General features: G+C 37.3%; 1 protein-coding gene across 2 annotated transcripts in view; it reads right to left on the reverse strand.

Annotated features, from left to right (window-relative positions):
• Positions 1-13,144, reverse strand: part of dsx-c73A (doublesex cognate 73A) — a 105,070-nt gene that overhangs the window by 13,853 nt on the left and 78,073 nt on the right. For both annotated transcript variants that reach the window (XR_011334750.1, XM_069838785.1), the window contains exon 4: positions 8,371-8,521. Coding sequence is in view for 1 of the 2 variants with exons in the window: in XM_069838785.1 (XP_069694886.1) it covers positions 8,371-8,521 (151 nt within the window). In the remaining variant the exon portion in view is untranslated. The remainder of the gene's footprint in view (positions 1-8,370; positions 8,522-13,144) is intronic.

A 13,144-nucleotide genomic window follows, 5' to 3' on the forward strand; every position in this document is an offset into this window, starting at 1 on the left:
TGTGTTAAAGTTCGCGCTCATTTCTGACAGAGATATGTTGAAAAATAAAACAAGCAGCGTGTATATAAATTTAAAAGCAGGTACTTGAGAAACTGATGGTGTGTTTGTTATTAAAACAATAAACAATATAAGGGGTAGTTCCCCTTATACCAATGTAATCAGAGCTTGTATACAGAACATATATGCTACTTGTAACTACTGTGTAAAATTTCATAAAAATCTGTTAGATAGGAGGAAAGTTACTAATGTTGTCTAATTGCGGGGTAGTTCCCCGTAAAGAAAGCGGTTCAGTCGTTCGATCCAGATGACACGGCTCACCACGGGCGGGAATGTTGGTGGAGGGGTCATGACGTCAGGAGGCGAGGAGCTCTGTTGGCCTCGGCGCAGTGAGGAATGAGTTTTAATCTACGTGCAAAGAAGGAAAATGAAACTTACCGGTGACAAAGTGGTTATATTGCAGCCAGATAAAGTGTTTTCGTCTTTTGAACACGTCATTGCCTTACATCCGGTGAAGACAATCTGGAGTAACCAAGGAAGTTTTAAACTTCTGGAGGATTGTAACTTCAAAGTCTTGTGTGTCATTTCTGACAATAAGATTAATCAGGAAATGTTTAATATCTTGCATGAATATGGCCTACGTTGTTTATGTCTAATATTGACCATCCTGTGGTCTACGCGTGCGATATCGTAAAAAAGAGGAAAATAATTGGATAAACCAAAAGGATCCTGCCAAATCTTTAAGATTACCTGGTTTTGAAACTGAGACCGTAGACTGTAATGAAGATGCATTTAAAACAACAGAATTCAATAACCTGAGAGATTGAGAGCTCTCTATAAACAAATTTAACTACAAAACTTCGTATCCCAGCAACCTAGAGAGGCAGTAAGAGTCACATTTTGAACGAGAGCACTGAAGCTGCGTGGCTATGAAGACCCTGTAGAGTTCATTGCTATAAGAAGTAACATGAAGTGAAACGGAGAATAGCAATGGCAAAGGAAGCGTTTAATAGAAAAAGGAGAATCTTCTACGGACCTCTGGAGAAAGAACTAAGGAGGAGACTAGTGAAGTGCTTTGTGTGGACTGTAGCATTATATGGGCCAGAAACATGGACATTACGACGAAGTGAAGAGAAGAGACTGGTTGTTTGTTGTTTAGTCAGCTGTCTGAAGACAGGTCTGAACATCACAAGTGATACCAACATGGCACCAGTTATGAGGCAACCATGCCAGGATTAGGCCTGCATACATCACCGATTAGCTAAATATTGCACTAATCAGACTTCAGAAAGCGACTAGAAGCATTTGAATGTAGATATGAAGAGGGATAGAGTGTATGAAATGGACAGACAGAATAAGAAATGAAGCTGTGTTAGAAAGAGTGGGTGAAGATAGAATGATGCTGAAACTGATCAGAAAGAGGAAAAGGATTTGGCTGAGTCACTAGTTAAAAAGAAACTGCCTTCTGAAGGATGCACTGGAAGTAATGGTGAACGGGAGAAGAGTTCGGGGCAGAATATGATATCGGATGACAGACGACATAAAGATATATGGATCATATGCTGAGACTAAGAGGAAGGCAGAAAATAGGAGACTAGAGAATGCTGGTTTGCAGTGAAAGACCTGCCCTTGGGCAGAACACTGTGAAAGAATGAATGAATGAATGAATGAAAATACAAAAAAGCAGTAAAAATGGTGTTCGCAAAATGAATATTTTTCAGTTTCAGTTTCTTGACAATTTTGTCACTTTGGTTCAAAAGTGGACGAGAACAGGGGAGAATTTGGAAGGGGGCTCTCTAGCCACTGACACGGGCAAAACCCTCATTCAAAGTTCAAGAACGCTTACTACGATGATAAAATTTTACCTGGAAATTAAGAATGTGAAATACGTACTACCTGGAACATTTGAAGCAGAAAAGTTCACAGATATTTTAGAGGTGGAAATTATAACATTTCTGTCACTCAGGTAATGTTTACAAAAAATAAAATTAAAGCAAAAAATGTACTTGGCATAAAATCTGCAATAAATGACATGATATCGCTAAATTTTGAATTCCTAAAATAATATGACTAAGGTTCGAATGAACAAAATATGACTTCGAGTCCGAGGTCTGGAAGAGCAGTTCCAAGATATTGTGAATTCTATTCTTATAATGAGATTGAAATTTGTAAGTCAGCCCTTCATTATGTTTGCGCAACTCCGCCTTTAAAGTGTATAAAAAGTGATATGTCAATAATGTACGAGTATACAATAATATTGATAGCTAGTTGGAGAAAGTATGAGTGCTGAGGAGGATATAAACGGAGGAGGGCTAATCAACATCGTGGACACATGTCTTCGAGAGACTGATAAACAGTATGAAATGTTCTGCACATTGATTAATAATAATAATAATAATAATAATAATAATAATAATAATAATAATAATAATAATAATAATAATCTATGTAAATCTGGTTTATCAATGTGTACAAATCTTTCAGTGCCCAATATTCTAGTTTTTGAAAATTAATTTCAAACATTCTCTCCAATCTTTTCTGTTAATCCAATCTTCTTGTTTTTATTTCATGAATCCTGTAGTATTGTCTCCCTCTCTTCAACCCTCGGGCGGCAATCATTCCGACACTTTTTTTGGTACTCGTTCTTCACTCATTGGTAATGTTGTACGTAATACAGTATTGCATTTTTTACTCCAATTTTAGATTTTATTATGTTGTTTCTAATTTTGTCTCTTTTTGATTTTAAAGCCGATATTCTCCAAAAGTCCGTTTCCATAGCTAATAATTTACAAATTGTTTGATGTTTCAGCTGCCAAGTTTCTGTCCCACATGTTGCTATACTTCTTAACATGCTCTAAAATGTGTGATTTATTTTATTTGGTAATATTTCTGTCCCAGAGAATGCTATTTAAGGTTGATATTGCTGATTTTGGCATTACTATTCTTCTTTAGATTTCATGACCTTGTTTCCCATCTTTGACAGTTATTACTCCAAGATATTTATAATTTTCGCAATGTTTAAATACAGGATTCCCATATCAAGTCTTGAGTTTGATCCTCTATTGTCATGTAATCGGATTTGTCCATGTTAACATGTATGTATATTCTCCCAAAATGATTATGATGATGATGATGATGATGATGATAATAATAATAATAATAATAATAATAATAATAATCCGTGGCGCTAAAGCCCTGTAAGGATCCAGACTGACGCCCACATGCCAGTGTACTTAGCACGATGACCTCGGCAGCCATTATAGCTAGTTTTCGTAACCGAATTTCGCTGTCTGTCGCAGCTCCTCAAGTGCATCACGATACTGGGTGGGTACTGGTCCCATACAAGCCGAAATTTCATAAGAAAATTTTTTCCCTCGTGACGACTCGAATCAGCGCGCATTTCGTAACGCGAGTCCTAGGCAGCATTCGCTGAAATGGGTAACGGGTAAGCAATGTTTCTAAATATGCTTCATCGTGTAGAAGGGATAGATAGAAAGCATACCCGCTAGCAGCCACGGATGCACAATAGTGCATTCTCTTATCCGCGGGTAGGGGACGCTAGCCCGAGGGTGCGCTGTGTTGCTGACCGCTGCCTTAGACTACGAAGCCACGGCGCGGGATTAATAGTGAAAAAAATGTAAACTCATACCTCAGTGAGCAAGATGTTACACGAAGCATTTGTGAACACGTCAGGCTCTCATATAACTTTCACTCAGATATATTTCTCATTTTTTACATTTTTCTAGGGAGGGGTCCATGGCTTTCATCAGATTTCTGAAGTGGTTCGTGACTCATAAAAGATTGAGAACCACTGTCCTAGTGGGATTGACAAGAATATTTTTCACTTCATTTCAATATTATGTTTTTTAAAATTATAGAGTTGTATTTGCAATACATTTACATTATCTAACAACAAAATGTTTTGCTTTATGCACTTTTTTATGTTTTTGACAATAATATTTAATTATTTCAATTCAATTTGCCTTTTCAATTTAGAGAATTGTTTTTACAATATTAAATTTACATTATCTACACAACGATATGCTATTATGATTTTGCTTTATGTTTTCCTTATATATTTTCTGTGCTTTGCAATGAGCAGGGAAATCTCTGAAACAATATTTTACTTTTCTAAAACAATTTGTACCTTATTGACGACGGATTGCTTTAAATGTTCTATTAGTTGCATAAGCTCGTCCCCAACAGCATCATTATTATGTGCTTGAGCATGCCTGGTATTGCAGTGTGGCTCCTTATATTTTTTTTCCGTGTCTACATACAATACTAAGCATTTGGCACGTTCACCAGTCTGAACAGAAAGAAACGGTTCCTCTCATTGGGAATCTTGAGTAACTTTAAATGCAGTGTCGGTCCTGTTCTGTTCTGTTTGTAAATAGATCTCTTATTGTAGCACTATCCGTACCCGTGTGCTCCGCTGCACCCGTTAGAAATAAATATAAAGTAATTACATAATTAAAATAGGACATTTGATCCAGGGAACATTCGTGTTTGACAGAAGGATAAATCGTTTAATATGTTACTTAATTTAAATTGTATTCAAATAATTAAAATGCGGTCATTTTGGTCCAGAGAGCAATCATTTGGTGCAATGACAATTCCTTTAACATGTTTCTTAATTGTTATTACACGCAACCATAGTTTAATGAAGATTGACATATCATTTAGTTTTAATGTGTAAACTTTATATTACTTTCTCCGTTCCATTACTCTTTCATCGTATGATGACGCAGAATATCTGCATGGAAATATCATATGTACTTCGGTACATTAAAATAATTTATATTACTTGCTATATGTTTCAGAAGTTACTGTAATAACATTGTAGAATTATGTCCATCTAGAGAAACTACACTTTCCAATGGTGAAATAATAATTAAACAATTAATTAGCTTCCGATATTACTTCATACAAACACAGAAACATTCTATGTAAGCTATGTTTAATAGCTTTCGAAGTCCACACCTGTGGAGTAACGGTCAGCGCGTCTGGCCGCGAAACCAGATGGCCCGGGTTCGAATCCCGGTCGGGGCAAGTTACCTGGTTGAGGTTTTTTCCGGGGTTTTCCCTCAACCCAATACGAGCAAATGCTGGGTAACTTTCGGTGCTGGACCCCGGACTCATTTCACCGGCATTATCACCTTCATTTCATTCAGACGCTAAATAACCTAGATGTTGATACAGAGTCGTAAAATAACCCAATAAAAAAATAGCTTTCGATTGTTGTTGTCGAAGGCCCCTTATACACGAAGTCATTTGTTTTTATTTCAGTACAACACCTTAGTCCCGCGCCGTGGCGTCGCGGTCTAAGGCATCCCGCCTAGGACTCGCGTTTCGGAATGCGCGCTGGTTCGATTCCTCATGGGGAAAGAAATTTTCTCATGAAATTTCGGCCAGTGTATGGGACCGGTGCCCACCCAGCATCGTGATGCACTTGGGGAGCTACGATAGGTAGCGAAATCGATTGCGAATACCAGCTATAACGGCTGGGGGGATCATCGTGCTAACCACACGATACCTCCATTCTGGTTGGATGATCGTCCACCTCTGCTTCGGCATGTGGGCGTGAGGCCAGCAGCCGGCTGGTCGGTCTAGGCCCTTCACGGGCTGTAGCGCCACGGATTATTATTATTATTATTATTATTATTATTATTATTATTATTATTACAACACCTTAGATGGCGTTGTTATTGTAATTTTAAAACTCATTTATCTCATTAAATATCAGTCCTATCAAAATTTTGTATAGTATATAACTTATCGGAAATTATTTTTAAAGAAAATCAATAATAAGGGAGATATTTCGATTTATTTAATTCAGGCCACCTTATAACCCCCCTTTTAAATAAAGCATTTAGAATGTCATATAGCCTAAAATCTAAGTTACAACGAACTTAATTTATATTCCAATTTTCATATAAATCGGTTCAGCCATTATCGCGTGAAAAGATAACAAACATCCAGACAGACAGACATACAAACAAAAATTTCAAAAAAGCGATTTTCGTTTTCAGGATGGTTAATTATACATGTTATTATTAGTATATATAAAGTACCTACTTCAGTCTTCAGTAATTTGGTACCTAGATAATTATTTTACGTTTAATTTGTACTTCAGTAAGTAATACTTTCTTTGTTTTCTACAATAATTTGTCGTGTCCTAATTAATCAGGTAATATTCTAGTACTTCGATTTTATTGTAACTGTAAATTTAATATTAATTGTAATTTAAATTTTAATTATATATTTTTAATATCGTAGTTGTAATCCCCTGGCAGAGGGGAAGTGATGGCCTGATGACCTTATCTCTACCATATTAAATAAATAAATAAATAAATAAATAAATAAATAAAAAAGAAAGTAAACAAACAAATGAAGAAATAAATAAGTACCTGAGTAATAAATTAATAAGTAAATGAATGAATAAATAAACAAACAAACAAATGAATGCTGTGTCAGTAAACCTATCCATTTTACAAACGCCAGCGATATTACTACTCGGGTTGAGTACAGGTTTCCACCTAGTGCACCGGGCGCCCACTGTGCAGTATGCCCGCCGTGAGCACGTCAGCTGTTCAGATAAAAGAAAGTACGGTGTACCCTGTAACTGAGGAGATTAGTCGGTGGCCGTACAAAACAGTTTTCGGCAGTAGCGGCTGGTGGTCAAAATAACGAGTGTGCTACAATCTCCATATTGGTATATATTTATCTTAATTTGAACCAGTGAGCTCTGTATTAAACTGGAGGCACCACCGCAATCCTCTTTCCTGTCTGAAAGCGTGACTGTTGGTGAGGGTATTGCTCTCTCTTTCTAACTAATGTGTTTCAAGGAGTCTTTCGTGAGGTTCATGTTGCACATGCGCAGTAACCAATAAAATACCATTATTGTGTACGATAGCATTCACTGCAAGAGAGACAAGGACAACACTGTTAGAAAGAGATAGCAATACGCTCAGGCGCTCAGCATTTAAGCACTGAGTTGTGCCTTCTGTTTAGTATAGAGCTCACTGTTTGAGACTCGCCTAGCGATGAAATATGAAGTCCATACGACGTTCCTTCCTACTGCAGGACTTGTCAATTACGCTGGTGTTAAACACCCCCCCCCCCATCTTATGCGTTTCAGGCAAGAAAAACATCTTTCTGGCTCAGCAGTGGTCATTGGTGTTGCAACCAAAATATTTAACAGCTTCGTTACTTCACAGAATGGATCCTGTGAATTGTTGCAGACTGTATTGCAACAACTGAACAGCTCCATCTATGTTTCGTAAGTCGAGTCTTTCGTGTAGAACTCAAAGTTGTGTCTTTAACACTCTTTTGTTCAGTACAGTAGCCTATAGCTATTGACAGCAGCTTCAAGTTTGCGTTCAGGAAAATTATGGGAAAAATTGTCAAAAAAAATTGCTAGTTAACAATTTTGTTGCAGTTAGGTAACTTGAAGACTGGAAACGATGAGTAGCTTCCTGAATTAAATGGTCACATACTTCCTTGGCTTCATTTTTCTGGGATTCCATTTTCCGTCGCTTGCTGGCTGATTCAGGAGGTAGGTGGCAGCAGCAGTCGGACACTTGAATTACCAAATACATTGTAAATAGTTCAGAGTTCTTCCACAAGCAAGCATTCTTTCGTTACGTTTTACTTTTGCTATATCCAAGCTGTGTTGTGCTGAAGCTGATTACAGCACTTTCCCATGTAAAAATAGCCAATCAGAGCAGTGATTTCAGCTGCGCACACGCGCATAATTATCTACATTCTCAACGAACCCCCTGAGGCACCAAAGAGCGAAGAGCGAAGACTAGACACACTATAACGCATCATTAACATAACCACGGGAAATACTGTGGTATTGCAAATACATTATTTGAGCAAGAATTATCATTGTGCTGTAGCACATACGGACGGGCCGCCCCTGGAGGAATTTTGAAGATACATTTCAGTTGGAAGTTGGATCCTCACCAACATGACAACGCTCCAGCCCATGCATTGCACTGATTATACGGGGACGACAGTTAACTAAATTCTGATGAGATTCTACAGAGTTACAGGAGTTTTTTGGTTCTGAATGCAATTAATGTTATTGCCGCAAATTAAGAAGTTGTCAAACTTACCGATCTGTGTTTCTTGGTGTTTCGATTTTAAATAAAAGCTATTTTAATATCTAGGAACTCTGAGTCAACGTAGCGGGATTTTCCCTTTATTCCTGCCGTGGCAGGTTCTCTCTCAGTAATTCGGTTTGTATCATCTTGTCGTCTATGAATAGGCTTATTTTGAGAAATTCATGAAATGAAATGCATTAATTTACGAGAAATGCTAATGCTACTGCATGAGCTGCACCGCATAAAAGTGTTTGTTGCTTACCTAATATGTTTCTGGGCGGACAGCGGCAGATGACGAGATAGTGCGACTTGCCGGTGCGGATGTTCTGCAGCGCCAGCAGAGACCAGTCCCTCGGCGCGCGGCACTCCCTCATCTCGGCGACGGGCTCGCACGTCTTCACAAGCGTCAGCGCCTGGAACATTGAATGCAGCAGTGGCGTACGCACAATTTTGTCATTATTAAAATTGTTTACAATTTACATTGTCGGTATTCTAAATTCTGTGTATTATTATTATTATTATTATTATTATTATTATTATTATTATTATTATTATTATTATGTTATAGTGTATTTCGATAATGTTCGGGTAAATGGGGTTAAGTAATTTTTTGTGCAAATGAAGTTTTGTTCTCCTAGTGAATACACAAATTAAATTTTACAAGTAGGTGTGCAAAAAAAATAATACTTCCAGTTGGTGTGTTTTATTTGTGTAGAAAGTTATTTGCAATAACGGTCCCAAGTTTAATTTTCATTTATATCAAAACTCATTTTTATGACTAATCTCCCTTTACCTAAATACAAGTAATTTAATATTATTATATAATTATTATATATTATATTAAAAGTATGAACTCTCAAATGCACGAAACGTTAAACGAACGTTTCACAATAAAGTCAAAACTCAAACTAACGAATGGATAAATACCGCTCTTAAAATGAGTTTAAAATCGACAGCACACAATATTTAATATCTGCACTGCAGAACTGTTAAACAATCTTTTCAATATATTTCACAACAAGTCAAATTTCGTATTGTGTCTGCTTCATTTTATTACAAGGTCGGTACTAGACAGCAGGTCTCTCTATAATAAAGATGGCATTGCTATAATTGGAACGTGCCGCGACACCAAGCACAGGGATTATGTTGAAGGAGGGGTAAGAGGACAATATCTTATGTCGATGTAGATTTTGTTACTCTGACAGTGAAAAATTAGGGAAAGGAAAACGATTATGAATAAAAAAAAAACATTAAAATCAATCTTTAAGTTCAAGGGAGGGGTTCAAACCCGGTAACTCCCCCCTTGCGTACGGTCCTGGAATGCAGTAACAGTATTAGCTAACTTACTGCATACCGGGTGTTTTAATAAAATGGACGATTTTGTTTGTTGCTCGAAATTTTCCCTTATGGTATTCCGAACACTAATGAACTGTCATTTATTAACAAAATGACGCCATTTGGAGAAACGGATCGTTGAAGGGAATCGCTTCATGCAGTTGCTGTTAATGCCTGTTGTGAAAATGGCGGTTATGTGGTTTCTGTTACGCAGGAGTGTAGTCGTAAAATAGTACCAGGGCGCTTCGTGTAAAGGTTATTTATTATTATTATTATTATTATTATTATTATTATTATTATTATTATTATTATTATTATTGATGTAAGAAGTAGCAGCAGGAGCAGTAGTAGTAGTAGCAGCAGCAGCAGCGCCGCTGTTATTTTAAATACTATTAATCCAAAAAATACAAATAAAGCAGAATAATAATGTCTGTTAAATAATTACGTACACATATCCAACCAAAAGAATTTTCATGTTTCCCTCTCCTCGTGTTGTCCACCTTCTATTTTCGTCTGCTGAGCGGTGATGCAATAACCGTGGCCTATTGTAAGGTACGTCATTCATTTAGAAACTGGTGGTCCGTTGAGTTTTACAGACATGAAGGACGAAACATGATTTATCAAAAGTTTTGTTCCAAGTTTATTGATGATTATATTCATAGCACTGAACCCACGTTCACACTTACTGTGCTGCATGGCATTGGCTTAACTGCTTCTGTCAAAGGGATCAAGGCGTCAGGAAGTTTCTTGCCACCTTCGTCTAAATACTCACAAAAACCATTTAGTATTTTTCTTACGTTAGCAAGTCGAAATTGTCGGCACATTGTTTGAGGCGGTCCTTTTAATTTTCCATCACTAATGACGAAACCCTTGCTTCATCGCACGTACTCGTATGAATAGAAGAGCATATTAAAAAATACGTGCAGACAAAGCACTGTTCGTCGTGTTCAACGGAGAATTGCAGAATTGTGAGACTGCAAGTATAGGGTGACCAGACCTCCTCTTTTGTCCGGACATGTCATCCATTTTTAGGCCTTTGTCCGGGGTCCGGGCGGATTTTTTGAAAATCATGAAATGTCCTCCTTTTCGTAACTTCTATACCTGATATTTTGAAATTATCTGATTTGACGCCTTTTTTCATGTAATTTGCCTGTAGGTGGCAGCAACATCGACGGAATATACTCTTAGCGAACGATCATAACTCTCTCTAATTGTAAGGTCTTCGATTAAAACGCATGCCGTTAAGTTTGATAATGTGCACAACGTCACATTTAAATAAGTAATTCAGATATGGACAAAAGCCGGTTGATACAAAACATGTTTAGAAAATCATCTGTAATGCACGGGGAAGTCGCAAACTTGGTTAGCAGAGTTGGTGATTGTGATGTTGAGGATTGTGTGAAAGGCATATTCATAACTTATGAGAATTAGGTCACATATTTATAAACTAATTTTGTATTTTTTTAGACAGACACTTCGTATTGTATATAAGAGAAGCGGAACTTACGGAACTAGTGTTGAGATTGTCGCCCTCGAGAATTACTCGCCGGACAGCCATAACGGCTTCTGCACATTCCGCTCATAATGCGCTTTTAATCGAGGCAATCGTGTGCACACTGCAGCCACCCACTTCACGCTTCGTGGATGTTTGGAATGCCCAGTGTGAACCAATGCTCCAGCAGCTAACGGTTGAAGTTAAACCTTTATTTCTTACATAATACAGATTTATCTCCGTGTTCTTTCAAGAAAACCCGTTTGAACTCCTCATCTGGGAGTGAAGTAAAGTTCGTCCTGCTTCACAAGGCGTGATTGAAATTGCCCACCTATAGGTTTAGGCGCAAACCACGTCAGGCAGGCAATTTACCACCAGAATTTATATAATGTTAACCTAGTGAAGTAGTTAATACTACCTGTTCAATAACATTAATAAGTGAGCATTTATTTTTATTGACGGGAATTTCTTCTACGACATTGTGCTCTTTATTTGATGAAATATACTTGAGTGAAGCTATTTCCAGGGTGAGATATTGACTGCCTTGTGTTGCACCCACCTTGAAAAATAAATGGGATAAAGCGTTTTAGAAGAGTGATTTGGGAGCAACATCTTCTAGACTCTTTCATGAAATTATTTATTATAATGTCCATCGCCATATACAGTTTGTCGCGATTATTTGAGCGGAAAGACCTCTGAATGTTATCAAGGAAAGTGTCAGTTTCTTCATATTTTTTTGTTGAGTTACTTTGAATGCTTGGTAAAAATGACATAAATCAAATAAAGTATTTTTCTAACTTATCTTTGTGCAGTACCTAATTTTCTCATATTATGATTCAGATAAGTGAGTAAACCAGAAACTATTTTGTGCAAAATATTACAGGCTTTAATTTTATCTGTAATAGGTTTACGTTTGAGGAAGACAACATTCTGAGATTAATTAAAACTGTTCTTTAGTCAACTATCCGAAGACAGGCCTGAACCTCACAAGTGATACCAACAAGGCACCACTTATGGGACATCTAGACCAGGAGATAATGGGGTAGGGTGACCAGTTCTTTTCCTCCTCCATTGCAAATGACATACTAATTTGTAAAACGAATCATGTGTGCACTTTGATGATTTTTCTTCGTATAAAGTAACAAACAAAGATTTCATTGATATTTTCGTGTATGGACTTCTGGTTTGTGGCAGTTGGAGCACGTGACAATATCTATTGGGCATGAACTCATTTAGACAGCGAATTGTAGGCGAAAGTCTATTTTGTCCTAGATACGTTCATATTAAGTTCTTGCGTTTAGGTTTTTCATTGATATGTAGGCTTAAATAGACGAGCTATATACTTCATAAAATGTCTATTTTTGCCTATTATCTCCAAATTTTGTCTATTTTACACATTTATACTTACTTTTATTTTATTTTATTTTATTTACAAGTGTGCAAGGCCTATAGTATGTTTCCAAACTCTTGCACCGCGTATATTCCAAGACAATATTTACTAACTCCTTCTGCCTTGAGCTGTCGAATATTATTGATTTTGAACTTTACCTTGCAGTGAGACTACGGTCGTTGGAATAATACCTGATACTTATTAAGAACCGAACCAAAACGGCAGTAAGGATTCTTCCAGGTTTTCGCGGGGTACTCCTGTTTATCCTGCCGATATTCCACAATTGCTCCATTAATGATATCGTATGGTACTATATAGTTCGCCATCCATGGTGCACCGAGGGTAACCCAAAAATAGCTTCGGCTCGTCGCTCATGTATGGGAACGCTTGGGTGACTGACGTGAAGTCAACTACTTAATTATTTTGTGTGCACCCTAATGGAATCCAATATTTGATCTACTCTCTTTATGGCATTATACTAATAGGCCTGTGTAATATGGCCAAGGTTTCATCTTCCTGTCTCTTAAGATTCAGCCCGTAGGGGCAGTATGCTGCGCTATGCATCGGCCAACTCACAGCACTGTGGAGCAGGACCTCACGCTCCAGTCATCCCAGTCATTGTGGGTATAATGGTAATAAACAAACAATGGTATTGAAAATACTGTCGTTCATGGAACAAACCTACAGTAAGCGTGAATTAACATTTAAATTATATAAAGGGACAAAAATATGTACATTGTCACAATTTTCTGGAAACAAAATATTACTTTGTTCAAAGAAAAAACGTTCAGATGGGATACGACGAAGTGAAGAGAAGAT

This window comes from Periplaneta americana, chromosome 11 (assembly GCF_040183065.1).
Source record: "Periplaneta americana isolate PAMFEO1 chromosome 11, P.americana_PAMFEO1_priV1, whole genome shotgun sequence".
NCBI classification, from domain to species: Eukaryota; Metazoa; Arthropoda; class Insecta; order Blattodea; family Blattidae; genus Periplaneta; species Periplaneta americana.